A 27,487-nucleotide genomic window follows, 5' to 3' on the forward strand; every position below is an offset into this window, starting at 1 on the left:
GAGGTTGCTGTGAGCTGTGATGCCATGGCACTCTACCAAGGGCAACAAAGTGAAACTCTGTCTCAAAAAAATAAATAAATAAAATAAGCCCAAAACTTGTTTATCTTGGGAAAATCTAAGTAATTATGTACAAAATACTCCCATAAAATATACGGCACAGTTCCTGGTATTCCTGAACTTTATAAAGTACAGAAGACCTCAGAATGAAGACAGGTAAGAGATTCACCTTTAGCCACTGGTCTAAATCCCACTATCTTTGATAATATGGCAGCAAAACATATTGGTGGGAATTCATGGCACAATGACATTCCTGGGTGAATTTCAGAGCTTAACATGAACTAACATGCTCTTTGGGGACTAAGCCAACAAACCATCTTACAAGAAAATCAGTGCCTTAATGAGGCCTGAGCAGGTGTCTCTCAAATCACCAGGCATCCTGAAATCACTGCCCAAAGAGTGCCACACCACTGCAGGGACTCCTGACATCTCAGGTACAGGCTGGGCCAGTTTAAACTTCTTTAATTTCTCTGCTCACAATCATTTCAGATTTCAATAACTGAAGATCCACCTGGTACCTACATCAGACTAAGGTCCATCGTAAATCCTTCATTTCCAGGAGTATTATGGCATATCTATGATGAACTACCCAGCTCTAAGTCTGTTTACGTTTCCAAATAAGGTTAAAGTTTCAGAGTTGACTGATACCATTTCTCTTGAGGTTAACTTAAATGAGTCAAGCCCCAGCTTTTCTACCTGCAAAGCTCTATGGGTACAGAATTCAAGAGAGGCCAACTACAACCCTCCAGCCTTGCCATTCACTTTTTTTTTCTTTGAGGTGGAGCCCTGCTCTGTTGCCGAGGCTAGCTTGCAGCTGGAAAGTCCTGGACTAAATTGGTATAGTGAATACCCAAACCCAGTCATAGTTGTTGGTGGTTTTTTTCCTTCTTCTATCTTTTCTTCTTTTTTTTCAAGGTTCCTCACCTCCCAAGTAGCTGGACTACAGATGCATACCTCCATGCCCAATTAAATTTACATTTTTTGGAGGAATGGTGTTTCACTATGTTGTCCAGGCTGGTCTCAGACTTCCAGACCCAAATGATCTTCCCTCCTACACATCCCAACGTGTCCACCATCCACTTTTAATTGTATAACAAGTGGAGGCCTCTTAAAGATTCAACTATACTGAGATCACTAAGTTCCTCTAAATCTATTTGCTGTTTCTGCTATCCACCAAGCCAAATTTATCCACTGTCAATTTATTAGAATTTCAGAGAAGTGCCAAAGATCATCAAATAATATTTGTGGAAGCCATCATTTCTGGCTCCACATGGAGATTTCTGAATTCACTTCATGCTATTTATACAGCAGAGAAGAATCTATACTTTCATTAACTCCTGGGAGTAATTTAATTTCATGCCTATCATAAAGTATGTGATAAGAACTCACAAGTTTTTTTATTTTTGTTTTTAAGACAGAGTCTCATGTTGTCACAGCTCACAGCAACTTCAAACTCTTGGACTCAAGCGATACTCCTGCCTCAGCCTCACAAGTAGCTGGGATTACAGGTGCCTGCCACAAAGCCCGGCTATTTTTTAAAGACAGGGTCTCAGGCAGCACCCGTAGCTCAGTGGATAGGGCACCGGCCACATACACCAAGGTTGGTGGGTTCAAGCCTGGGCCAAGCCAGCTAAAACAACAATGACAACTGAAACAAAAAAATAGCCAGGGATTGTGGCAGGCGCCTGTGGTCCCAGCTACTCAGGAAGCTGAGGCAAGAGAATAGCATAAGCCTAAGAGTTTGAGGTTGCTGTGAGCTGTGATGCCACAGCACTCTACCCAGGACAACTGCTTGAGACTCTGTCTCAAAAAAAAAAAAAGGGCAGTTCCCATAGCACAGTGGGTAGGGCGCCAGCCACATACACGGAGGCTGGCAGGTTCAAGCCTGGACTGGGCCTGCTAAACAACAATAACAACTGCAAGAACAACAGGACATTGCAGTGGGCACCTGTAGTCCCAGCTACTCGAGAGGCTGAGGCAGGAGAATTGTTTAAGCCTAGGAGTTACAGGTTGCTGTTAGCTATGATGCCACAGCACTCTACTAAGAGCAACATAGTGAGACTCTGTCCCAGCAAAAAAAAGAAGAAGACAGGGTGACAGGGTCTCACTCTAGCGCAAACTGGTCTCAAACTCCTGAGCTCGAGCAATCCACCTACCTTGGCCTCCCAGAGTGCTAGCATTATAGCTACCGTGCGGGGCCATTTATAAGTTTTTTTAAGAGAAAATTAAAAACAACTAAAGAATTCCATTTTGCTTCAAATGCTTATTCTTACACACTCATAATTTTCCACACAGAATGCAACTCTGATGTGAGCTTATGAATAAACCCAAAACAAATAAAACTACATGGTATATCCTGGGGATGGCCTACAGCACAATCGAAAAAGAAGTTCTGAGTTTTCACTTTGTTTATTTCCTGAGGTGAGGAAAAGATAGAATAAGGAGGAAAAAAAAAAATCTATGGCTAGTGCTTGGGTGTCCAGTATACCAATTTAGCTATTTACAATGAGAATATTAAATGATAACTAACTCTTACTTCACTTGTGCTGTGAAGTCATAGATACAATCTGAGCCAATTTCTATGCTCCCAAATTTATGGTTTTTGTTTTTTGAGACAGAGTTATCTCACTCGATCGCCCTGGGTAGAGTGCTGTGGCATCATAGCTCATAGCAACCTCAAACTCTTGGGCTCAAAGTGATCCTCTTGACTCAGCCTCCTGAGTAGCTGCAAGTACAGGTGCCTGCTACGCTCCCCAGCCAGCTTTTCTATTTTTGGTAATGATAAGGTCTCACCCTTGCTCAGGCTGGTCTCAAAATCCTTGCCCAAGTACTCAACCTGCCTCGGCCTCCTAGAGTGCTAGGATTACAGGCATGAGCCATTGCACCTAACCCTATCCTCCCAAATTTGAACTCATTTAGTTTTCATTTGATTTAAGTAGGAAAAGTGACTATTAAGACCAGGAGCCAATAAATTATCCAGAGGGCCAAGGCCAAATCTGTTCTGCCACTTGTCTTTGCAAATAAAATTTTATTGGAACACAATCACGCACATTCATTTATGAATTATCTATGACTCTTTTCCACCTATAACAGCAAAAATGAGTAGTTTTGACAGGCACTAGATAGCCCACAAAGCTGAAGATATTTACTACCTTTATAGAAAAGGTTTGCATACCCCGTGTTCAAGATGGTCACAGAGAGCCATATACTACACATAGTTCAAGTTGTATCCAAGCAAGGTACATCATTTCTAGTTGTTTACTGATCACATTAATTACTAAGAATCTAGACAAATTAATTGCAAATTAATTGCACATATTCATTTCCTACTTTCTGATTCTAAGTATAAAACACTATACATCTCTTTTCCAGAGAACTTTATGTTCTCTCAAAATTAAAGATTTATTAGGCATTATATTATCTAGAAATATGCTATAGCAGATCATAAAGAAATACCATTAATGAGCCACTAATACTCTTTAACCATGACTTTTGGACTTAGTCACATCTTCATAGGTGAATGTAATAAACATTAAAATGTGAGTATGAACAAAGGCACAATAAGGAATTCAAATGAGTAATTTTTCAACTTTAGGAAAATCTTACTATTTCATTTAAGATACAAGCATTAGTTGTAATAATTCAAATTCAGTTCTTTGAATTAGGTATACTTCAAATACAGAAAATTTCAGTTTTACATAGTATTCCATAAAATGTATGCTTCCTAAAAATCATTTTTATTTATGTTAAAGACTAGCTGCATACTTACATGAATACATATCTCGTAGTCAATATAAGAATGCCAAAAGTCCTCCTTCTGAATCCTAGGATCTCGAACCCAGACACTTACAAATTCCTGTAAGGACATCATAAACAGAAATATGCTTCAGAATTGCAAGCTGACTAGAAAGAGCAGAGGGAAAAGACTGCACTAGAACAAAACTGAAACATAGCTGTAATCCTTTAAAAACAAGAAGTAAAGTTAATGAATCAGGCACCACAGGCAAGTCCAGAAAACACTTCTGCCACAAATGGAATTTTTAAAATAATGCAATACTGAGCTGGGTACACTTTTAAATAGTTTTACAGATTATTTGAAGGCAATAATGTATACTCCATAACTGATTTTTAATTTTTAATCATGAAAAATAGGTTCACCGGCTCAGTGCCTGTAGCTCAGCAGCTAAGGCACCAGCCATGTGCACTGAAGCTGGAGGTTCAAAACCAGTCCAGGCCTGCCAAACAACAATGACAACTACAACCAAAAAATAGCCGGGCATTGTGGCAGGTGCCTGTAGTCCCAGCTACTTGGGAGGCTGAGGCAAGAGAATCGCTTAAACCCAAGAGTTAGAGGTTGCTGTGAGCTGTGATACAGCACTCTACCCAGGGTGACATAGTGAGACTCTGTCTCAAAAAAAAGTAAAGAAAAATAGGTTCACCTTTTCTCAAATTCTAACAGCAGTCATTTCTTACTTGCTTCATCTCTCTAAATTAAAATTATGGGCCCTGCCTGGTAAATCACTTCCCAGAACACAAATAATCAAGGGTAACAAAGATCATGTAAAAATAAGCAATGAGAGCTGAAATTAACTTTGTACATACACATATAACTCAGCCTCACTAGAATACGTGGTAACAACTTGTTAACAGAAAGATGAACTTATTTTACACACTACTTGTCTATTTTTTAAATATATTTCCCATACATTAAATGACTTCATCTTTGTAGTATCTCTGTGTTACAGGTAAGAGTTAGAGATGTAAAAAAAAAAAATTATATACAGAGGATAATTTTGTTCCTTTGTAAAGACAGTAAGAATGGGAAGTATGGGATAACATTTAAAACAATACTTTTCAAAAAGTGCTTGAGACTAAACAGGTTCAGTTCAAAATGTAAACATGAACAGAAAAATGTGTGAGGTTTAACATGATAAATTTTAGAGTATAACTTACTCAGTGATCATAAATTTGCTAATTGGATTTCATTTTTAATATTTTAACTTTTTGCTAAGATTGGGGCCTCCCTGAGATTTAGGCCTCTCTTGCTGCTTTGTTTGGGCATATCTGTGAGGCTGCAAATGCTCTAGAGTAGAAGAGTAAAAAAGATTATGGGGTTTTCTGGGCAAAGCATCTCCATTTGCTATGTAAGTAATGAAATGAGAGTTTTCAGAGGACTTTTATTTATTTATTTATTTATTTATTTTGAGACAGAGTCTCAAGCTATCACCCTGGTAGAGTGCCATGGTGTCCCACAGCTCACAACAACCTCAAACTCTTGGGCTTAAATGATCCTCTTGCCTCAGCCTCCCAAGTAGCTGGGACTACAGGCACCCTCCACAACACCCGGGTATTTTTTTTGTTGTAGTTGTTGTTGTTTTAGCTGGCCCAGGTGGGGTTTGAACCCACCAGCCTCGGTGCACGTGGCCGGCACCCTGCCCACTGAGGCATGGGCGCCACCGAGAGGACTTTTAAAAAATAAGAAAAACAGTCTATATTCCCTGAAAGTAACTTTGACCACCTATCAAGTTTCATCTTCTAGGACAACATACACTTTATTCTTACATGTAAGATCTCTGTCTCATTGCTTATTTTCAGTACATAAGATGTTATGACTTAAAGTTTCAGTCTTATTTCAAAATCTCTCCATTATGTATCTTAAAAAATTATGTAGGAGACAGAGAAACAGAATAAAAACAAGATAATAATATACTGATGCACTAATCATTTAGGCTATTATTTCTTTTGGGGTGTTGGCCAATATTTCTTAAAAGCACATTCTAAATTATAAGAAAGATTATAAAAACAATTTTTTTCTTGAGACAGAGTTTCACTGAGTAGAGTGCTGTGGCATTATAGCTCACAGCAACCTCAAACTCATGGGCTCAAGTGATTCTTTTGCCTCAGCTTCCCAAGTAGCTGGGACTACAGGCATGTGCCACCATGTCCAGCTAGTTTTTTTCTATTTTTAGTAGAGATGGGGTCTCATTCTTGCTCGGGCTGGTCTCCAACTCCTGAGTTCAAGCAATCCACCTGCCTGGGCCTCCCAGAGTTCTCAGATTATAGGCCCGAGCCACTGCACCTGGCCTATAAAAATAATTTTTAAAGTAAAGTATCCATAATATGCCCTAATTACATATAGTGCGATTGCTTTGGGAAGTATACACATTTTAACAATGTTGATTCTTCCCAGCCATGAGCATGGTATGTTCTTCCATTTGTTAAAGTCCTCTGCTATTTCCTTTCTGAGGATTTCATAATTTTCTTTATAGAGGTCCTTCACCTCTTTTGTTAGGTATATTCCTAGGTATTTCATTTTCTTTGAAGCTACAGTGAAGATAATTATTTGTATCCTTAATTAGCCTCTCATCTTGACTATTATTGGCATATACAAAGGCTACTGACTTGTGGACATTGATTTTATATCCTGAGGCATTACGGTATTTTTTGATGACTTTCAGGAGTTTTGTGGTTTAGTCTTAGGGTTCTCTAAGGATAAGATCATATCGTCAGCAAAGAGGAAGAGTTTGACCTCCTCTGCTCCCATTTGGATGCCCTTTATTTCCTTGTCTTGCCTAATTGTATTGGCTAGAACTTCCAGCACTGTGTTGAATAGTAATTGTGGCAGAGGACAACCTTGTCTGGTTCCAGTTCTAAGAGGAAAAGCTTTCAGTTTTACTCCATTCAATAAAATATTAGCTATGGGTTTGTCATAGATAGCTTTGATCAGTTTCAGAAATGTGCCACCTATGCCTAATTAGATCACTTTAGTGATCTAATTAGAAAAGGATGCTGGATTTTATCAAATACTTTTTCTGCATTTATTGAGAGGATAACTCTGCAGCCAAATGATCAGACGAGACTCTGCTCGGAGATGACAGACACTTAGGTGGCTGTTGGAATCAAAGAATTTTCTTCATACTGTGCAACCCAAATAAAAATCAAATAAACTAGGGGGAGGAGCAAAATGGCGGCCGAGTAACAGCTTCCTTGCAACTGGCCATGGTGAGACTGGGGAGAGAAGACTCCAAACATCTCTGCTGGTGGGATCTACGCAGAAACCTCCCTATGGGGACACAGGGAGTCAGTGAGAGACTTCAGAAACCCATGAGGAGGACAAAAGCAGTGGAAAACTGGACTCACCAAAACACTAGTCCAGACGTATGATAACTTAAAGAGCAAGAGGAAGTGAAAGGAAAAGTAGAGCAAGGAAACAGATATAGAAAACATGACAAAGAATCAGCAGAAAAATCCTGGCAACATGAAAACCTAGTCCAGAGCAACCCTCCCAAGGGAACATGAGGTAGCTACTGCAGAAGAGTCCACCTATAAAGAAATGTTAGAAATGACAGAAAGGGAATTCAGAATGCAGATGACGAAAACAATGAAGGAAATGATGAAAACGATGAAGGAAACTGCTGATAAAGTGGAAAATAACCAAAAGGAAATCCAAAAACAGAATCAAATAAAAGATGAATGATATGGAGAATATAGATAGGATATAGCAGAGCTGAAGGAACTGCTATAGGGAACTTAAAGATGCAATAGAAAGTATCAACAACTGATTAGACCATGCAGAAGAAAGAATCTCAGAGGACAAAGCTCTTGAGATAACTCAGATAGTTAAAGAGGCAGAAAAGAAGAGAGAGAAAGCAGAACATTCATTGAAAGAATTATGGGACTTTATGAAGTGTTCAAACATACGAGTGATAGGTATCCCAGAAGGGAAAGAAGAATGTCCCAGGGAAGACATGGAAGACATACTAGAGAATATTATAAATTAAAATTTCCCAAATATCACCAAAGATTCTGACACACTCCTTTCAGAGGAATATCGGACCCCAGCTCACCTCAACTCTAACCGAGCTTCTCCAAGACACACTTGTAATGAACCTGTCAAAAGTCAAGACAAAAGAAAGGATTCCTCAAGCTGCCAGGAGTAAGCTCCAGTTGACCTACAGGGGCAAATCCATCAGGGTGACTGCAGACTTCTCTAATGAAACTTTTCAACCAAGAAGACAATGGTCTACCTTTAATCCACTTAAACAGAACAATTTCCAGCCCAGAATTCTATACCCTGCTGAGCTTTAAAATTAACAGAGAAATCAAATCATTAACTGATATACAAACATTGAGGAAATTCACCACAACAAGACCAGCTCTACAGGAAATACTTCAACCTGCTCTACACACTGACCATCACAATGGATCAGCAGCAAAGTAAGAACTTAGAAATTAAAGGACAGGACCTAACTTCCACACTGATGCAAAAGATAAAACTAAGCAATGGACACTCACAACATAAGATGAATAGAACACTACCACACTTATCAATTATCTCAATAAATGTTAATGGCTTGAATTCCCCACTGAAGAGGCATAGATTGTATGACTGGACTAAAAAACACAAACCATGGGGGAGGCGGAGCAAGATGGCAGCCGAGTAACAGCTTCCTTGCATCTGCGCACTGTGAGTCTGGGGAGATAGGACTCCAGGCATCTCTGGCTGGTGGGATCTGCCTATCATCACCCCTGAGAGGATACAGGGAGTCAGCGAGAGACCTCTGGACCCCAGGAGCAGGACTAAAACAGTGGAAAACCTGCAAGTGGTCGCATGTGTTCAATCCGTCTAAACCCGCCCACAACTGTAAGTTCAGTAGCAGCGAGACCGCAAACCAGAAAGGCCTTACCTGTGAACTGTTTTGGTGTCTTTGGACTTGGCGCTCAGCTGAACTGCCTTGGGGAGAGCCTGAGCGGGAGTGCGGACAACTTTGGCCTTTGTCTAGGGCCCCAGTCTGAACTGCTGAGCCAGACGGAGCTAATAGTGTTTGGCTCTGGGTCACAGGCAGCCATTGTGAGCGATCTGCCCCAGCAAGCTCCGCCCTCAGGGTTGCAGAGCTGGAATTGGGTGGGAGCAGGTAACCCAGCGACCAAGTAGCCTAAAGGCAGGGTCTGAGCCGCCTTGCAGCCCTAACCCTCGGGGGCAGAGGGAGACCAGTTTTGGCACACAGAGTAAGTGGATAGCCACTTCAGCAATGATTCCAGCGACAAGCACTTCCCTGGGAAAGCTTCTGCTCAGCAAGTGAACAAGCGCAAAGTGCCTTTTAAGTGGGCTGAAGAGAGATTTAGGGTGTCTACCTGCTGGGGTTTGAGAAACTAGCAGCCTCCAGTCGTATCAGAACTGTGATTAACATCTCATACCTCAGAAGACCACGTGTTGCCCAGACAATATTCAATAACATATACATACTGCTTTGTTTTTGGTTGTGTTTCTTTTTTTTTTTTTTTGGTTTGGTTGTTTTTTTTGTTTATTTTGATGTTGATTGTTGTTTTGTTTTTTAAGTTCAACCTTTTCCATACAGATCCTTTTTCTTTCTCAATTTTTCTAGTTTAATTATAATTTTCCATTGCTGCCTATTTCAATAATTAGAACTTCATTTGTGTTAGTGTCTCTACCGCTATTATTTGGTTTTTCCAGCCAATTTTATCGCGTAAAGTTTTCTGTTTCCTTGTTTTGGTTTGATTTATAGCATTTTTGTCTTTCCTCTCTACTTGGTGGAGGTGGGTTACTGTGTCTGATCAGGTTAGCAAAGAGCTGCTGACCTCAAGGGAACCACCCAACTGGGCAGCCCCAGAAGGTGGGTTTTTTTAAGGTTGTATCAAAGTACCCTACTGTACACCTATATTGCTCTGTCTCCCTCTTTCTGTACCTTTCTTCTTTTTGTCAATATTCCTTTTACGCACCCCCTCTCCTTTCTCTATTTTTCTTTTTTTTTTTTCTTATCACTCGGTCTTCCTTTCTTTCATCCCCTTTTTTGCCTTCAACCTTCTCACCCTTGTGGTCCTGTAACCCTTAGTCCACAGGCATGAGAACTTAAAGAGCAAGAGGAAGTGAAAGGAAAATTAGGGCAAGGAAACAGATAAAAGAAATCACTCATGAGGAAGAATCAGCAGAAAACTCCAGGCAACATGAAGAACCAGTCCAGAACAACCCCGCCAAGGGACCATGAGGTAGCTACTGCAGAGGATTCCACCTATACAGAAGTGTTAGGAATGACAGAAAGGGACTTTAGAATACATATGTTGAAAACAATGAAAGAAATGATGAAAACAATGAAGGAAACTGCTAATAAAGTGGAAAATAACCAAAAGGAAATTCAAAAACAGAATCAAATAAGAGATGAACGATATGAAGAATATAAAAAGGATATAGCAGAGCTGAAGGAAATGAAACAGTCAATCAGGGAACTTAAAGATGCAATGGAAAGTATCAGCAACAGGTTAGACCATGCAGAAGAAAGAATTTCAGAGGTAGAAGACAAAGTTTTTGAGATAACTCAGATAGTAAAAGAGGCAGAAAAGAAGAGAGAGAAAGCAGAACGTTCACTGTCAGAATTATGGGACTTTATGAAGCGTTCCAACATACGAGTTATAGGAATTCCAGAAGGGGAAGAAGAATGCCCCAGAGGAATGGAAGCCATACTAGAGAATATTATAAAAGAAAATTTCCCAAACATCACCAAAGATTCTGACACACTGCTTTCAGAGGGATATCGGACCCCAGGTCGCCTCAACTCTAACCGAGCTTCTCCAAGACACATTGTGATGAACCTGTCCAAAGTCAAGACAAAAGAAAAGATTCTGCAAGCTGCCAGGAGTAAGCGCCAGTTGACCTACAGGGGCAAATCCATCAGAGTGACCGCAGACTTCTCTAATGAAACTTTCCAAGCAAGAAGACAATGGTCATCTACCTTTAATCTACTTAAACAGAACAATTTCCAGCCCAGAATTCTATACCCTGCTAAGCTAAGCTTCAAAATTGATGGAGAAAAAAAAAAAATTGACGGAGAAATCAAATCATGTACGGATATACATACATTGAGGAAACTCGCCACAACAAGACCAGCTCCACAGGAAATACTTCAACCTGTTCTGCACACTGACCACCACAATGGATCAGCAGCAAAGTAAGAACTTAGAAATTAAAGGACAGAACCTAACCTCCACACTGATGCAAAAGATAAAACTAAGCAATGGACTCTCACAAAATAAGACGAATAGAATACTACCACACTTATCAATTATCTCAATAAATGTTAATGGCTTGAATTCCCCACTGAAGAGACATAGATTGGTTGACTGGATTAAAAAACACAAGCCATCCATTTGCTGTCTGCAAGAAACACACCTGGCTTCAAAAGACAAATTAAAGCTCCGAGTCAAGGGTTGGAAGACAATTTTTCAGGTATATGGAATTCAGAAGAAAAGAGGAGTTCCAATCTTATTTTCAGATACATGTGGATTTAAAGCAACTAAAGTCAAAAAAGACAAAGATGGTCACTTTATTTTGGTCAAGGGAAAAATACAACAAGAAGACATTTCAATTCTAAATATCTATGCACCCAATTTAAAAGCTCCCAGATTCTTGAAACAGACCTTACTCAGTCTGAGCAATATGATATCTGATAATACCATAATAACAGGGGACCTTAACACTCCTCCTACAGAGCTGGACAGATCCTCTAAACAGAAATTAAACAAGGATATAAGAGATTTAAATGAGACCCTAGAACAACTGTGCTTGATAGATGCCTATAGAACACTCCATCCCAAAGATAAAGAATATACATTCTTCTCATCACCCCATGGAACATTCTCCAATTGATCGTATCCTGGGACACAAAACAAATATCAACAGAATCAAAAGAATTGAAATTTTACCTTGTATCTTCTCAGACCATAAGGCACTAAAGGTGGAACTCAACTCTAACAAAAATGCTCGACCCCACCCAAAGGCATGGAAATTACACAATCTTCTGTTGAATAACAGATGGGTGCAGGAAGAAATAAAACAGGAAATCATTAACTTCCTTGAGCATAACAACAATGAAGACACAAGCTACCAAAACCTCTGGGATACTGCAAAAGCAGTTTTGAGAGGAAAATTCATCGCTTTACATGCCTACATTCGAAAAACAGAAAGAGAGCACAGCAACAATCTCACAAGAGATCTTATGGAATTGGAAAAAGAAGAACAATGTAAGCCTAAACTCAGTAGAAGAAAAGAAATATCCAAAATCAAATCAGAGATCAATGAAATTGAAAACAAAAGAATCATTCAGAAAATTAATGAAACAAGGAGTTGGTTTTTTGAAAAAATAAATAAAATAGATAAACCATTGGCCAGACTAACGAGGAATAGAAAAGTAAAATCTCTAGTAACCTCAATCAGAAATGATAAAGGGGAAATAACAACTGATCCCACAGAGATACAAGAGATCATCTCTGAATACTACCAGAAACTCTATGCCCAGAAATTTGACAATGTGAAAGAAATGGATCAATATTTGGAATCACACCCTCTCCCTAGACTCAGCCAGGAAGAAACAGAGGTCCTGAACAGACCAATTTAAGCACTGAGCTCAAAGAAACAATAAAAAATCTTCCAAACAAAAAATGCCCTGGTCCAGATGGCTTCACTTCAGAATTCTATCAAACCTTCAAGGAAGAGCTTATTCCTGTACTGCAGAAATTATTCCAAAAAATTGAGGAAGAAGGAATCTTCCCCAACACATTCCATGAAGCAAACATCACCCTGATAACAAAACCAGGAAAAGAACCAAACAAAAAGGAGAATTTCAGACCAATCTCACTCATGAATATAGACGCAAAAATTCTCAACAAAATCCTAGCCAATAGATTACAGCTTATCATCAAAAAAGTCATTCATCATGATCAAGTAGGCTTCATCCCAGGGATGCAAGGCTGGTTTAACATACGCAAGTCCATAAACGTTATCCACCATATTAACAGAGGCAAAAATAAAGATCACATGATCCTCTCAATAGATGCAGAAAAAGCATTTGATAAAATCCAGCATCCTTTTCTAATTAGAACACTGCAGAGTATAGGCATAGGTGGCACATTTCTAAAACTGATTGAAGCTATCTACGACAAACCCACAGCTAATATTTTACTGAATGGAGTAAAACTGAAAGCTTTTCCTCTTAGAACTGGAACCAGACAAGGTTGTCCTCTGTCACCTTTACTATTCAACGTAGGGCTGGAAGTTCTAGCCTATACAATTAGGCAAGACAAGGAAATAAAGGGAATCCAAATATGGGAGCAGAGGAGGTCAAACTCTCCATCTTTGCTGACGACATGATCTTATACTTAGAGAACCCCAAAGACTCAACCACAAGACTACTAGAAGTCATCAAAAAATATAGTAATGTTTCAGGATATAAAATCAATGTCCACAAGTCAGTAGCCTTTGTGTACACCAATAACAGTCAAGATGAGAAGCTAATTAAGGACACAACTCCCTTCACCATAGTTTCAAAGAAAATTAAATACCTAGGAGTATACCTAACGAAGGAGGTGAAGGACCTCTATAAAGAAAACTCTGAAATCCTCAGAAAGGAAATAGCAGAGGATATTAACAAATGGAAGAACATAACATGGTCGTGGATGGGAAGAATCAACATTGTTAAAATGTCTATACTTCCCAAAGCAATCTACCTATTCAATGCCATTCCTATCAAAATACCAACATCGTACTTTCAAGATTTGGAAAAAATGATTCTCATTTTGTATGGAACCGGAAAAAACCCCGTATAGCTAAGGCAGTTCTCTGTAACAAAAATAAAGCTGGGGGCATCAGCATACCAGATTTTAGTCTGTACTACAAAGCCATAGTGCTCAAGACAGCATGGTACTGGCACAAAAACAGAGACATAGACACTTGGAATCGAATTGAAAATCAAGAAATGAAACTAACATTTTACAACCACCTAATCTTTGATAAACCAAACAAGAACATACCTTGGGGGAAAGACTCCCTATTAAATAAATGGTGTTGGGAGAACTGGATGTCTACATGTAAAAGACTGAAACTGGACCCACACCTTTCCCCACTCACAAAAATTGATTCAAGATGGATAAAGGACTTAAATTTAAGGCATGAAACAATAATAATCCTCAAAGAAAGCATAGGAAAAACACTGGAAGATATTGGCCTGGGGAAAGACTTCATGAAGAAGACTGCCATGGCAATTGCAACAACAACAAAAATAAACAAATGGGACTTCATTAAACTGAAAAGCTTCTGTACAGCTAAGGAGACAATAACCAAAGCAAAGAGACAACCTACACAATGGGAAAGGATATTTGCATATTTTCAATCAGACAAAAGCTTGATAACTAGGATCTATAGAGAACTCAAATTAACCCACATGAAAAAAGCCAACAATCCCTTATATCAATGGGCAAGAGACATGAATAGAACTTTCTCTAAAGACGACAGACGAATGGCTAACAAACACATGAAAAAATGTTCATCATCTCTATATATTAGAGAAATGCAAATCAAAACAACCCTGAGATATCATGTAACCCCAGTGAGAATGACCCACATCACAAAATCTCAAAACTGCAGATGCTGGCGTGGATGTGGAGAGAAGGGAACACTTTTACACTGCTGGTGGGACTGCAAACTAGTACAACCTTTCTGGAAGGAAGTATGGAGAAACCTCAAAGCACTCAAGCTAGACCTCCCATTTGATCCTGCAATCCCATTACTGGGCATCTACCCAGAAGGAAAGAAATCCTTTTATCATAAGGACACTTGTACTAGACTGTTTATTGCAGCTCAATTTACAATCGCCAAAATGTGGAAACAGCCTAAATGCCCACCAACCCAGGAATGGATTAACAAGCTGTGGTATATGTATACCATGGAATACTATTCAGCCATTAAAAAAAATGGAGACTTTACATCCTTCGTATTAACCTGGATGGACGTGGAAGACATTATTCTTAGTAAAGCATCACAAGAATGGAGAAGCATGAATCCTATGTACTCAATTTTGATATGAGGACAATTAATGACAATTATGGTTATGGGGGGAGAAACAGAAAGAGGGCAGGAGGGAGGTGGGTGGGGCCTTGGTGTGTGTTACACTTTATGGGGGCAAGACATGATTGCAAGAGGGACTTTACCTAACAATTGCAATCAGTGTAACCTGGCTTATTGTACCCTCAATGAATCCCCAACAATAAAAAAAAAAAAAAAAACACAAACCATCCATTTTCTGTCTGCAGGAAACACACCTAGCTTCAAAAGACAAATTAAAACTCCATGTTAAGGATTTGAAGACAATTTTTCAGGCAAACAGAATTCAGAAGAAAGGAGGAGTTGCAATCTTATTTTCAGATACATGTGGATTTAAAGCAACTAAAGTCAAAAAAGACAAAGATGGTCACTTTATATTGGTCAAGGGAAAAATACAACAAGAAGATATTTCAATTCTAAATATTTATGCACCCAAGTTAAATGCTCCCAGATTATTGAAACAGACCTCATTCAGTCTGAGCAATATGATATCCTATAACACCATAATAACAGGGAAGTTTAACCCTCCTCTTACAGAGCTGGACAGATCCTCTAAACAGAAATTAAACAAAGATATAAGGGACTTAAATGAGACCCTAGAACAACTGTGCTTGATAGACGCATATAGAGCACTCCATCCCAAAGATAAAGAATATACATTCTTCTCGGGCCCTCCAATCATTTGCCAAAATTTATCATATCCTAGGACAAAAAACAAACCTCAACAAAATCAAAAGAATTGAAATCTTTTCAGACCACAAGGCGCTAAAGGTGGAACTCAACTCCAACAGAAACATTCAACCCCACACAAAGGCATAGAAATTAAACAACCTTCTGTTGAATGACAGTTAGGTGCAGGAAGAAATAAAAGAGGAAATCATTAACTTCCTTGAGCATAACAACAATGAAGACACAAGTTACCACAACCTGTGGGATACTGCAGAAACAGTTCTGAGAGGAAAATTTATCTCTTTAAATGCCTACATTCGAAAAAAAGAAAGAGAGAGCATCAACAAACTGACAAGCCATCTTATGGAACTGGAAAAAGAAGAATAATCTGGTAGCACCTATGGCTCAAGCAGCTAAGGTGCCAGCCACACACACCACAGCTGGTGGGTTCGAATACGGCCCAGGCCTTCCAAACACTGACAACTACCACCAGAAAACGGCAAGGTTTTGTAGCGGGTGCCTGTAGTCCCAGCTACTTGGAAGAATGAGGCAAGAAAATCACTTAAGCCCAGGAGTTTCAGGTTGCTGTGAGCTGTGATGCCACAGCACTCTACCCAGGGCTATAGCTTGAGGCTCTGTCTCAAAAAAAAAAAAAAAGAAGAAGAAGAAGAACAACAATCTAAGCCTAAACCCAGCAGAAGAAAAGAAATATCCAAAATTAATTCAGAGATCAACGAAACTGAAAACAAAAGAATCATTCAGAAAATTCATGAAACAAGGAGTTGGTTTTTTGAAAAAATAAATAAAATAGATAAACCTTTGGCCAGACTAACTAGAAGTAGAAAAGTAAAATCTCTACTAACCTCAATCAGAAATGATAAAGGGGAAATAACAACTGATACCACAGAGATACAAGAGATAATTTCTGAATACTACCAGAAACTCTATGCCCAGAAATTTGACAATGTGAAGGAAATGGATCAATATTTGGAATCACACCCTCTCCCTAGACTCAGCCAGGAAGAAATGGAGCTCCTGGACAGATCAATTTCAAACACTGGGATTAAAGAAACAATAAAAAATCTTCCAACAAAAAAAATGACCTGGTCCGGATGGCTTCACACCAGAATTCTATCAAACCTTCAAGGAAGAGCTTATTCCTGTACTGCAGAAATTATTCCAAAAAATTGAGGAGGAAGGGAACTTCCCCCACACGTTCTAAAAAGCAAACATCACCCTGATACCAAAACAAGGAAAAGACCCAACCAAAAAGGAGAATTTCAGACCAATTTCATTAATGAATATAGATGCAAAAATTCTCAACAAAATCCTAGCCAACAGATTACAGCTTATCATCAAAAACGTCATACATCATGATCAAGTAGGTTTCATACCAGGGATGCAAGACTGGTTTAACATACGCAAGTCCATAAACATTATCCACCATATTAACAGAGGCAAAGATAAAAATCACATGATCCTCTCAATAGATGCAGAAAAAGCATTCAATAAAATCCAGCATCCTTTTCTAATTAGAACACTGAAGAGTATAGGCATAGGTGGCACATTTCTGAAATTTCTGAAGAAGATACCATGCTCATGGCTGGGGAGAATCAACATTTGAGAAGTCTATACTTCCCAAAGCAATCTACCAATTTAATGCCATCCCTATTAAAATACCAATATCACACTTTCAAGACTTGGAAAAACTGATTGTTTTGTATGGAACTGTATGAAAAAAAACCATACAGCTAAGGCAGTTCTTAGTTATAAAAACAAATCCAAGGGCATCACCATACCAGATTTTAGGCTGTACTACAAAGCCATAGTGGTCAAGACAGCATGGTACTGGCACAAAAACAGAGACATAGACATTTAAAATTGAATAGAAAAACCAGGAAATGAAACTAACATCTTACAACCACCTGATCTTCGATAAACCATACAAGAACATACCTTGAGGGAAAGACTCCCTATTCAATAAATGGTGTAGGGAGAACTGGATATCTACATGTAAAAGACTGAAACTGGATTCACACCTTTCCCCACTCACAAAAATTTATTCCAGATGGATAAAGGACTTAAATTTAAGGCATGAAACAATAAAAATCCTCAAAGAAAGCATAGGAAAAACACTGGAAGATATTGGCCTGGGGAAAGACTTCATGAAGAAGACTGCCATGGCAATTGCAACAACAACAAAAATAAACAAATGGGACTTCATTAAACTGAAAAGCTTCTGTACAGCTAAGGAGACAATAACCAAAGCAAAGAGACAACCTACACAATGGGAAAGGATATTTGCACATTTTGAATCAGACAAAAGCTTGATAACCAGGATCTACAGAGAACTCAAATTAATCCCCATGAAAAAAGCCAACAATCCCATATATCAATGGGCAAGAGACATGAATAGAACCTTCTCTAAAGAAGACACATGAATTTCTAACAAATATATGAAAAAATGAGGGCGGCGCCTGTGGCTCAATGAGTAGGGCACCGGCCCCATATGCCGAGGGTGGCAGGTTCAAACCCATCCCCGGACAAACTGCAACAACAACAACAAAAAAAAAGCCGGGCATTGTGGTGGGCACCTGTAGTCCCAGCTGCTCGGGAGGCTGAGGCAAGAGAATCGCGTAAGCCCAAGAGTTAGAGGTTGCTGTGAGCCGTGTGACGCCACGGCACTCTACCTGAGGGCGGTACAGTGAGACTCTGTCTCTACAAAAAAAAAAAAAGAAAGAAAAAATGCTCGTCATCCCTAATTATTAGAGAAATGTAAATCAAAACTACCCTGAGATACCATCTAACCCCAGCAAAAATGGCCCACATAACAAAATCTCAAAACTGCAGATGCTGGCATGAACGTGGATGTGGAGAGAAGGGAACACTTTTACGCTGCTGGTGGGACTGCAAACTAATACAAACTTTTTGGAAGGAAGTTTGGAGAACCCTCAAAGAACTCAAGCTAGACCTCCAATTGGATTCCGCAATCCCATTAGTGGGCATCTACCCAGAAGGAAAAAAATCCTTTTATCATAAGGACACTTGTACTAGACTGTTTACTGCAGCTCAATTTACAATCGCCAAAATGTGGAAACAGCCTAAATGCCCACCAACCCAGGAATGGATTAACAAGCTGTGGTATATGTACACCATGGAATACTATTCAGCCATTAAAAAAAATGGAGACTTTACATCCTTCATATTAACCTGGATGGAAGTGGAACATATTATTCTTAGTAAAGCAGCACAAGAATGGAGAAGCATGAATCCTATGTACTCAATTTTGATATGAGGACAATTAATGACAATTAATGACACGGTGGGGGGAGGGAGAGCAAAAAGAGGTAAAGAGGGAGGGGGGTGGGGTCCTGGTGTGTGCCACATCTTTGGGGGACAAGATATGATTGTAAGAGGGACTTTACCTAACAAATGCAATCAGTGTAACCTAGTTTCTTGTACCCTCTATGAATCCCCAACAATAAAAAAAAAGTATAGTTCATAGTTCAGAACTACACTGATATAAAGATGAATATATTAATAGTACATGCTAAAATCTTTTCTTCGACCCAAAAGTTCATTTCATTCTTACAACTTTAAAAGGAATTAAAACATTTTCATGGGGCTCCAAAAGTAGCGTGGGCCCTGAGCACTGTGCCTAATGAAGACGATGGCCCTGCCTTCATTCTGAGCCAACAGGATGCTGACAACAGTAGTCAAGGTCATCCTGGCCCTTTTCAGCCAGGTTATGATGATGGGTCCCCGTCATCAGATCACATGTAAGCCACACTCCCTCAGAGGGTGTTGGCAGTTCCATTTTTCCATTGAAGAAGCAGAAGTTCTTGGCTTTACCAAAAAGGAAAATTAACCATTTCCAACAGTTGTATGTTCCACATTAACAGTAGAAGATATGTACCTGTGAGCCTGTGGGCCTTCATAGAGAGTAAACAAAAAAGAAAAGACAATGAAGCACATTTTTCAATTTGCTACAAATCTGTGATTTAAATAAAAAGGTTTCTGAACTAAAACTGTAAAATCTGCGGTTACTACAATGCCACATACCCTGACCACTCACCATATTATTAATCAATGATAGTAGTAATTACAAATAACCCAAAGGAAAAAAATCAGAGTTTCCCCCTCCCCTATTTTTTGGCTATTGTCTAGTTATTAACATATAAACTTTGGGCAGCATGTTCCTTTTCATGGAAAGAAAACTGAATTTATAGTCATAAGACTAGGCATAGGCTCGGCACCCGTAGCTCAGTGAGTTAGGTGCTGGCTACATACACTCAAGCTGGCGGGTTCCAGCCCGGCCCGGGCCTGCTAAACAAAAATGACATCTGTAACCCAAAAAAAAATAGCCAGGCGTTGTGGCAGGCACCTGTAGTCCCAGCTATACTCAAGAAGCTGAGACAAGAGAATCGCTTAAGCCCAAGAGTTTGAGGTTGCTGTGAGCTGTGACACCACAGCACTCTACCAAGGGTGACATAGTTAGACTATGTCTCAAAAAAAAAAAAAAAAAAGACTAGGGGAAATCCTGGCTCACCCACTTCCTAAACTATGAATTTATTTGCTGAGCTTCAGTTTTAATATCTGGAAAATGGGAATAATTGTTATCCAACCTATGTAACTGTTTGTTGGGTGGGTCAAATTATAAAATCTGGTGAAAGCAATGGGAAAGTTTTCATTAAGTGCTACATGAGTATGAGGTATCATTACATAGAAAGAAATTGCTTGGGCTCGGCACCTGTAGCTCAGCAGCTAGGGCACCAGCCACACATACTGGAGCTGGTGGGTTTTAACCCAGCCTGGGCCTGCCAAACAACAATTACAACTGCAACCAAAAAACAGCTGGGCATTGTGGAGAGCACCTGTAGTCCCAGCTACTTGGGAGGCTGAGGCAAGAGAATCACTTAAACCCGTGAGTTTGAGATTGCTGTGAGCTGTGACTCCACAGCACTCTACTGAGGGAGACACAGGGGAGGAGGGGGGGAGGTGAGGGAGGAGGATGGGTGGAGGGAGAGTAATTGGTTGGACTATACCTACAGTGCATCTTAGAAGGGTACAGGTGAAACTTACTAAATGCAGAATATAAATGTCTGAACACAATACTAAGAAAATGCTGTGAAGGCTATGTTAACCAGTTCAATGAAAATATTTCAAATTGTGTATAAAACCAGCACATTGTACCCCATGATTGCATTAATGTACACAGCTATGATTTAATAAAAACATAATAATAACAATAATAAATAACTATAAAAAAGAAAGAAAATGCTTGCCAACCCAAAGCATTGAGGTCAACCCAAAGCCTAAGCTCCTGTAGTGCAGCTTAGGCTGTCTTAGAAGTCTTGTGCCTGGCACATTAATTGGCATTAAGCAATTAAGAAATATTAAATATACATATTAATTTCAAAACCCAGCAGCAAACACTCTAACAGCGTAATTTTTCAGTAGAGGGCAAAGTGATTTCACAGTACTTTCACAGAATAGGTACCTCATAACATTTGAAAAGGAATGAACAGCATAATGACAAATTGTAGTAAGGAATCTGTTTTCCTCATCTCATTGGGTTAGAATTCTTAAGACTCTACCATTATAACTCCTTAAGTCTAATTTTTATATAGCGAAGGCTATATATATATTGAATATAAATTCTGGAACCATGCTGGGGGCAAAAAAAGTCTTCTAAGAATACAGTGATGCATTTTAAATGCATACTCAAAATTCACTGCAGCACTCCAAACATTTTTATTTTCAATCCTGAAAAATCTTTCATTTGGCTGGAGTGCTAAATATCACTGTTCTTTTCTGGATGGCAAGCTTTTCTTATTTCTCTGGTCTCTGAAATGTTGACTCTGTGCTCAAGAGTTATCCTACATTGCCATTCTTCACATACTATTGCAATTCTAGGGTACATCTCATCCAAATGCAAATCAACTGACCTGAGCTGATGACCCCCACACCTCCATCCCAGTCCCAGCATCACTCCCAGGTATCTAGACTCTGGCCTGATCCACAGAGAAGTCCCAAGAGCACTCAGCATCCACAGCCTTCCTGTGTCACCTAGCTCCCTTCTCCCTAAAGCATTGCCCATTGACCTCAGCCAGAAATCCAGGTTCCCTTCTAAATGTCTGAACACAATAAGAAAATGCGGTGAAGGTTATATTAACCAGTTTGATGAAAATATTTCAAATGGTATATAAAACCAGCACATTGTACCCCATGATTGCATTAATGTACACAGCTATAATTTAACAAAAAGAAAGAAAGAAAGAAAGAAAGAAAGAAAGAAAGAAAGAAAGAAAGAAAGAAAGAAAGAAAGAAAGAAAGAAAGAAAGAAAGAAAGAAAGAAAGAAAGAAAGAAAGAAAGAAAGAAAAGAAAAGAAATCCAAGTCCCCCACACTTCTGTTTCACTCCCCTCCAAAATCCATACTGACCAAGTCCTTCAGATTCACTCTCCTAGGAGCCACCCACAACTCTATTTCCTCTGCTACTGCCTTGGCTGAAAGGCCTATTGCCCAGCATTAATGCAAGAGCAACTAATGTATCTCTGAGTCCATATCCAATGCATTCCCCACATCAAGACAAAAATGTTTCCAAAACTTTTACAACTGGCAATATTGCTTCCCTGCTAAAAATCCTTCAAAGGCTGCCCCATAACTTTCAAGATGAAGGTTCCAAACTCCTTAGGTAGCACAAGATAGCCTTTCGTGATTTTCACTCTACTTATCTCTGGAGTCTAAGCTTAGGTCCCATACGCAACATGCCATTTCACAATTCTGTGCCTTTGGACACACTCTTCTCTCTGCCTGTATTGTTGTTCCCACCCTATTTCCTTTTTTTGGTTTTGTTTTCTCTTTCCTTTTACTATTGTTTGCTCACTCTGATTCATTTTTCGAATGCAATTCAATCACTGCTCCCGGAAACCCCTCTCAGATTCAGCTGGTCTGAGTTCTTTGTCCCTCCTGAGTCCCTAATGCCTCTGTGCACATCTTTGGCATGGTCCCTACACACCACCCTTAAGCTTACAGTACTGTAATTACCTACAGTCCTCCTGTACCAGACACTAAGGGCAGCTTAGGCTATCTCGTAAGACTTGAGTGCTTCACACATTCAATACGTTCCATTAATATAATTTAGTGAATAAATGAATGCCTACAGAAATAAACAAATAACCTTCAGGAAAAAAAAAACGAAATCAAACTTCAGTTGAAATAAATAAAAACCTCATCAACTTGGATTCTTGAGCTCCATGAATTTATGGTTAAGTTATTTAGCAGCTGGTCTAAAGTTCATCTGAATTTAACAAACTCCTTCCTATAACAGTGTGCCAATTAACAACATAAGGATACAAGGGCAATGTTTAAGATCTATGGGAACAAACTGTTTTCCTGCACGCTAAAGAACTCCAGAAGCACCTATTTACATAGAAATAATTGAAAATCATTCTCATAGCTTCAATAACTTAGTCCCCTAAGACTTGGACCAGGCAACAATTTGTTAGCCTAGTTGGAGTTAAAATATGTACTTGAAAGTAATAAAAGTACATTTATTTTAAAATATTCTGTAATTCAGATGGTTCTCCCTAACTAGCCCTGCAATTAGTAGGAATTAGTGAAGTTTCACCATACTCCCAGCTATGAACAACACACCCAAGAAGGCAAGGTCCACCTATAATCTCTTAATTAGACGCATCCCTCATGACACTGCCCAGCATCCTTCAAGGGAATGTTGACAGACTGTCAGCCACAGAGGACAGCTCCAGAGCCCCATACCTAGAATCATGGATTTCCTATGAAAATTGCTTCAGCAGCAGCAGTTAGTCAATTTAATAACCTTATTAAACACTTTAATGACTTCTTGGGCCTAATGACTATATCTAGTATAAAACAAAAAGCCAGGCAGAGTAGAATTAAAAATTTAAACTAACTGATCTTCAATGTTTTCCCTGTGAAAACAAATTTCTGAAGTCAGACAGACTGCTAGACTCTGAAAATCTAATTCCTGTGTTCTCTTCTGATAGTCATGCTCTGATTTCAACGTACCCTGTTTCTCTTCTGCCCCAAGTTCAACCATTATCTATTTCTACTTTGTCTTTTTTTTTTCCTGAGGACAAATATCAGACGAAATTAATAATAAACATAGCTATATACAGCACTTCATGAGTTCCAGGCATGGCACTGTTTGACATGTTTTCCTTCATTCTTTACAAAAATCCTAAGAGCTCAGTAATATTATCCATCCCATTTTACAGATAAGAAAAGTAAAGCTTAAGCAACTGACCCAAAGTCAAATGACCAGAAAGGCTGAGCTGGTCATTTGAAACCTGTGCTTTAAAACATGTTCTATCTAGTGGTTCTTTTAGCAATAATAAATTTTAGGCAATTTCCAATTTTACTCTAATTATATTGCTTTGAAGAGCAGAAAACTATCTGCTTTCCTATTAGCTAAAATACCAATTCAAACAACATACTCTTCTTTTTTTTTTTTTTTTGAGGCAGAGTCTCACTTTGTTGCCCTCAGTAGAGTGTCATGGCGTCACAGCTCATGGCAACCTCAAACTCTTGGGCTTAAGCAATTCTCCTGCCTCAGCCTCCCAAGTAGCTGGGACTACAGGCACCCACCACAACACCTGGCTATTTTTCAGTTGTAGTTGCCATTGCTGTTTGACAAGTCCCAGGCTGGATTCAAACCCGCCAGCTCCGGTGTATGTGACCAGCATCCTAACCACTGAGCTATAGGCGCTGAGCTGGGAAAGCATAGTTTAAAAAAAAAAAACAAAAACCCTCATCTCTAGCAACAAGACATAATTGGCATCCTGCACTGAACTACACCATGAAGATGCAATAGGCAAAATCCAGAGCATGAAAACCTCTGCAGGACAAGCAACATAGTTTCTTCAACCAATAAACTGCAAAAGATAAAAGAAAGAAATAAAGACTTGAAGCAAAATATCAAACAAAGGCTATGTGCGGCCCTTATTTGACTCATAATTAGAACAACTATATATTTTTTTCCAAAATAATCAGGGAAAATGAACACTGCCTGAATATTTGATAATTGGAAGGACTGTTTAATTATTTAAAATGTGATAATGTGATTCCTTTTTTAAAAAAGATTATTTTTTAGAAATGCATACTGAAATATTTACAGATGCAATTAAGCAAAGTCTAGAATTTGTTTCCAATTAACTGACTGTGTGGTAGCAGGAGGAAATAGGTGTGGGGAGGCCTTAGCCATAAATTAATAATAAGTTAATAAATTGTTAAGCCTGGGTGACCTTAAGGTACACACATGGCTTCCTTATATTATTCTCTCTACTTTGTATATATTTTTTCGGATTTTGTTTGTCTGCTGCCATGTTGCCCAGGCTGGAGTATACTGGCTATTCACAACCGTGATCACAGAGCACCATAGCCTTGAACTCCTAGCCTTAAAAGATCCTTTCTCCTCAGCCTTCTGAGCAGGTGGGACTATAGGTACATGCCGCCATGCCTGGATTTACTTTGTCTATGTTTAAAATACCATAATAAATAATTAAAACCATAAAAGGTAAAAGATAAGGTGGGAGATCATCCTTAGCAGACTGTTTTATGGAAAAGAACTAATGTGGGGTGGCACCTGTGGCTCAGTGGGTAAGGCACCCCATCACGGAGGGTGGCGGGTTCAAACCCAGCCCCGGCCAAACTGCAACAAAAAAATAGCCAGGTGTTGTGGCGGGCGCCTGTAGTCCCAGCTACTCGGGAGGCTGAGGCAAGAGAATGGCCTAAGCCCAAGGATTTGGAGGTTGCTGTGAGCTGTGATGCCACAACCTTAATAAGTGAGACTCTGTCTCAAAAAAAGAAAGAACTAATGTAGTACTATGAAGTATAAGTCAGTCAGAAACATGGATCTGAAAGTGTTATACATTTGTTCAACATTTATGAGTATGGTTACATAATGATATCTTAACACTCATCTGCCACTAAAAAGTAAGGTTTTTCATTACTATAGAAGAACAAAATGTATGAGGGCAAAAATAAATAAAATTTTAATTAATACATATGGGTACACTGTGGAAATTAAGTCCCCCTCCTACTGGATATTTTTTTCTTTTTGGCCCACCTGTAACATATATACACATTATATATATACATTATATACTTTATAAATGTTATTTTTCTCTTTGGGGCGGTAGATGGGATCTTGCTAAGTTGCCTGAACTGTCAAATTCCTAGGCTCAAGCAATCCTTCTGCCTCAGCTGTCTAGTCAGCTGGGACTACAGGCACATATCACCACACCCAGCTTATGCCAACTCTTAAACATAAATGAAAGTATACTACAAATACTGTTTTGTATGTTGCTTTATACACTATGTAATCTTTCAAAAATCGTTATATGTGAGCATGTATATCTCAGTATTATTTGTTTTAAAATAAACTTAATTTTACAACAGTTTTTGGGGGGAGGTTTGCAGTTTTTGGCTGGGGCCGGGTTTTGAACCCTCCACCTCCAATATATGGGGCTGTTGCCCTAATCCTTGAGCCACAGGTGCTGCCCAAAAAAAATTTTAATTTTTTTTTTTTTGAGAGTTTACTGGGCAGTTTCACAGTATACCATTTTGGGAACACTTCCAGAGCTTCTCCCTCGACTCCATGCCTAAGCCCTTAGTTCCCAAGAACATCTTGTTACACCACCGATTGAAGTAAAACAACACAAAATGCTGCCACTTCACCCAAAAGTGGTGCTTTTAATCTGCCCTTTCTTGATGGCTCAATGGGTCATTAGCAAAAGGCCCATTGAGTGCTTTTAAAGGGGGGAGAGTTTTAGATATAGAGAAAAATTACGAAGATAATACAGAGAGTTCCTATACAGCCCACTCCCAGTTTCTCCTATTATTAATATTTTATATTAATATGGTGCATTTGTTATAATTAATGAACAAACTGAAATCCATACTTTTTTCAGATTTCTTTAGATCCTACCCAGGACACCACATTATATTTAGTCATCATGTTTCCTTAGGCACCTCGTGGCTATGGCATTTTCTCAAACTTTCCTTGTTTTTGATGACCTTGACAATTTTGAAGAGCACTGACAGGTACTTTGTAGAATGTTCCTCAGTTGAGATTGGTCTGATGTTTGTCTCACGATTAGACTGTGTTTTAGGTTTTGGAGAAGAAGACCAGAGGGGTAAAGAGAAACTTTAATAACATTATATCAAAAACACATACTGTCACATGACTTACCACTGCTGACATTAACCTTGATCATCTGGCTGGTGTAGTGTTTGTCAGATTTCTCCACTGTAAAGTTATTCTTTTTTCGCTTCTTAACAAATGTGAAGATGAATTTATGTTTACTAATTCATCACTCTTTTTCTAAGTCATTTCTAGTTTAATCACAGCTGATGAAGATTTTCTTGAAATGTGTTAGAATGCTAAACTGGAACAGTGAGATATTAAGCTATAAATTCTACATGATCTCAATGTTCTAAAAATGATATATGAATATGTATAAAAAAGACTAGACGAACTAGCCCAAATTTTTATTTTCTCCTTTATACTTTCCAAACATGTTCTATAGTGATCAATTCTTTTGAAATATAGAAGAAGGGAAGAAGTTCTTTCTTGGGACAGGCTCAGAAAAAATATCAGAGTCAAAAAATACATACATATATATCAGAGTCCTGAAAGTAACTGTAACACAAATACAGTGCACAGAATGGTAGCAGCATGCTCAGAAATCTGGTGTTTTTTGCGAGGATAATATTGTCAGCTGATTTTCTTTCCTTAAAGAATAGGGAAACCGGCTAGGTGCCTGTGGCTCAAGCAGCTAAGGCACCAGCCACATACACTAGAGCTGCCGGGTTCAAACCTGGCCCG

At 39.0% G+C, this 27,487-nt stretch overlaps 1 protein-coding gene and 1 non-coding gene across 7 annotated transcripts in view; both read right to left on the reverse strand.

Annotated features, from left to right (window-relative positions):
• The window catches only part of SNX10 (sorting nexin 10), a 105,635-nt gene that overhangs the window by 13,206 nt on the left and 64,942 nt on the right, over positions 1–27,487 (reverse strand). For all 6 annotated transcript variants that reach the window (XM_053609619.1, XM_053609623.1, XM_053609621.1 and 3 more), the window contains one exon: positions 3,827–3,913. In XM_053609619.1, coding sequence (XP_053465594.1) covers positions 3,827–3,913 — 87 coding nt within the window. The remainder of the gene's footprint in view (positions 1–3,826; positions 3,914–27,487) is intronic.
• Positions 26,286–26,421, reverse strand: LOC128560617 (small nucleolar RNA SNORA21). The gene has a single exon (XR_008373095.1). It is a non-coding gene; the product is annotated as a small nucleolar RNA SNORA21 (small nucleolar RNA).

Source organism: Nycticebus coucang, chromosome 11 (assembly GCF_027406575.1).
Source record: "Nycticebus coucang isolate mNycCou1 chromosome 11, mNycCou1.pri, whole genome shotgun sequence".
In the NCBI taxonomy this organism is placed as follows: Eukaryota; Metazoa; Chordata; class Mammalia; order Primates; family Lorisidae; genus Nycticebus; species Nycticebus coucang.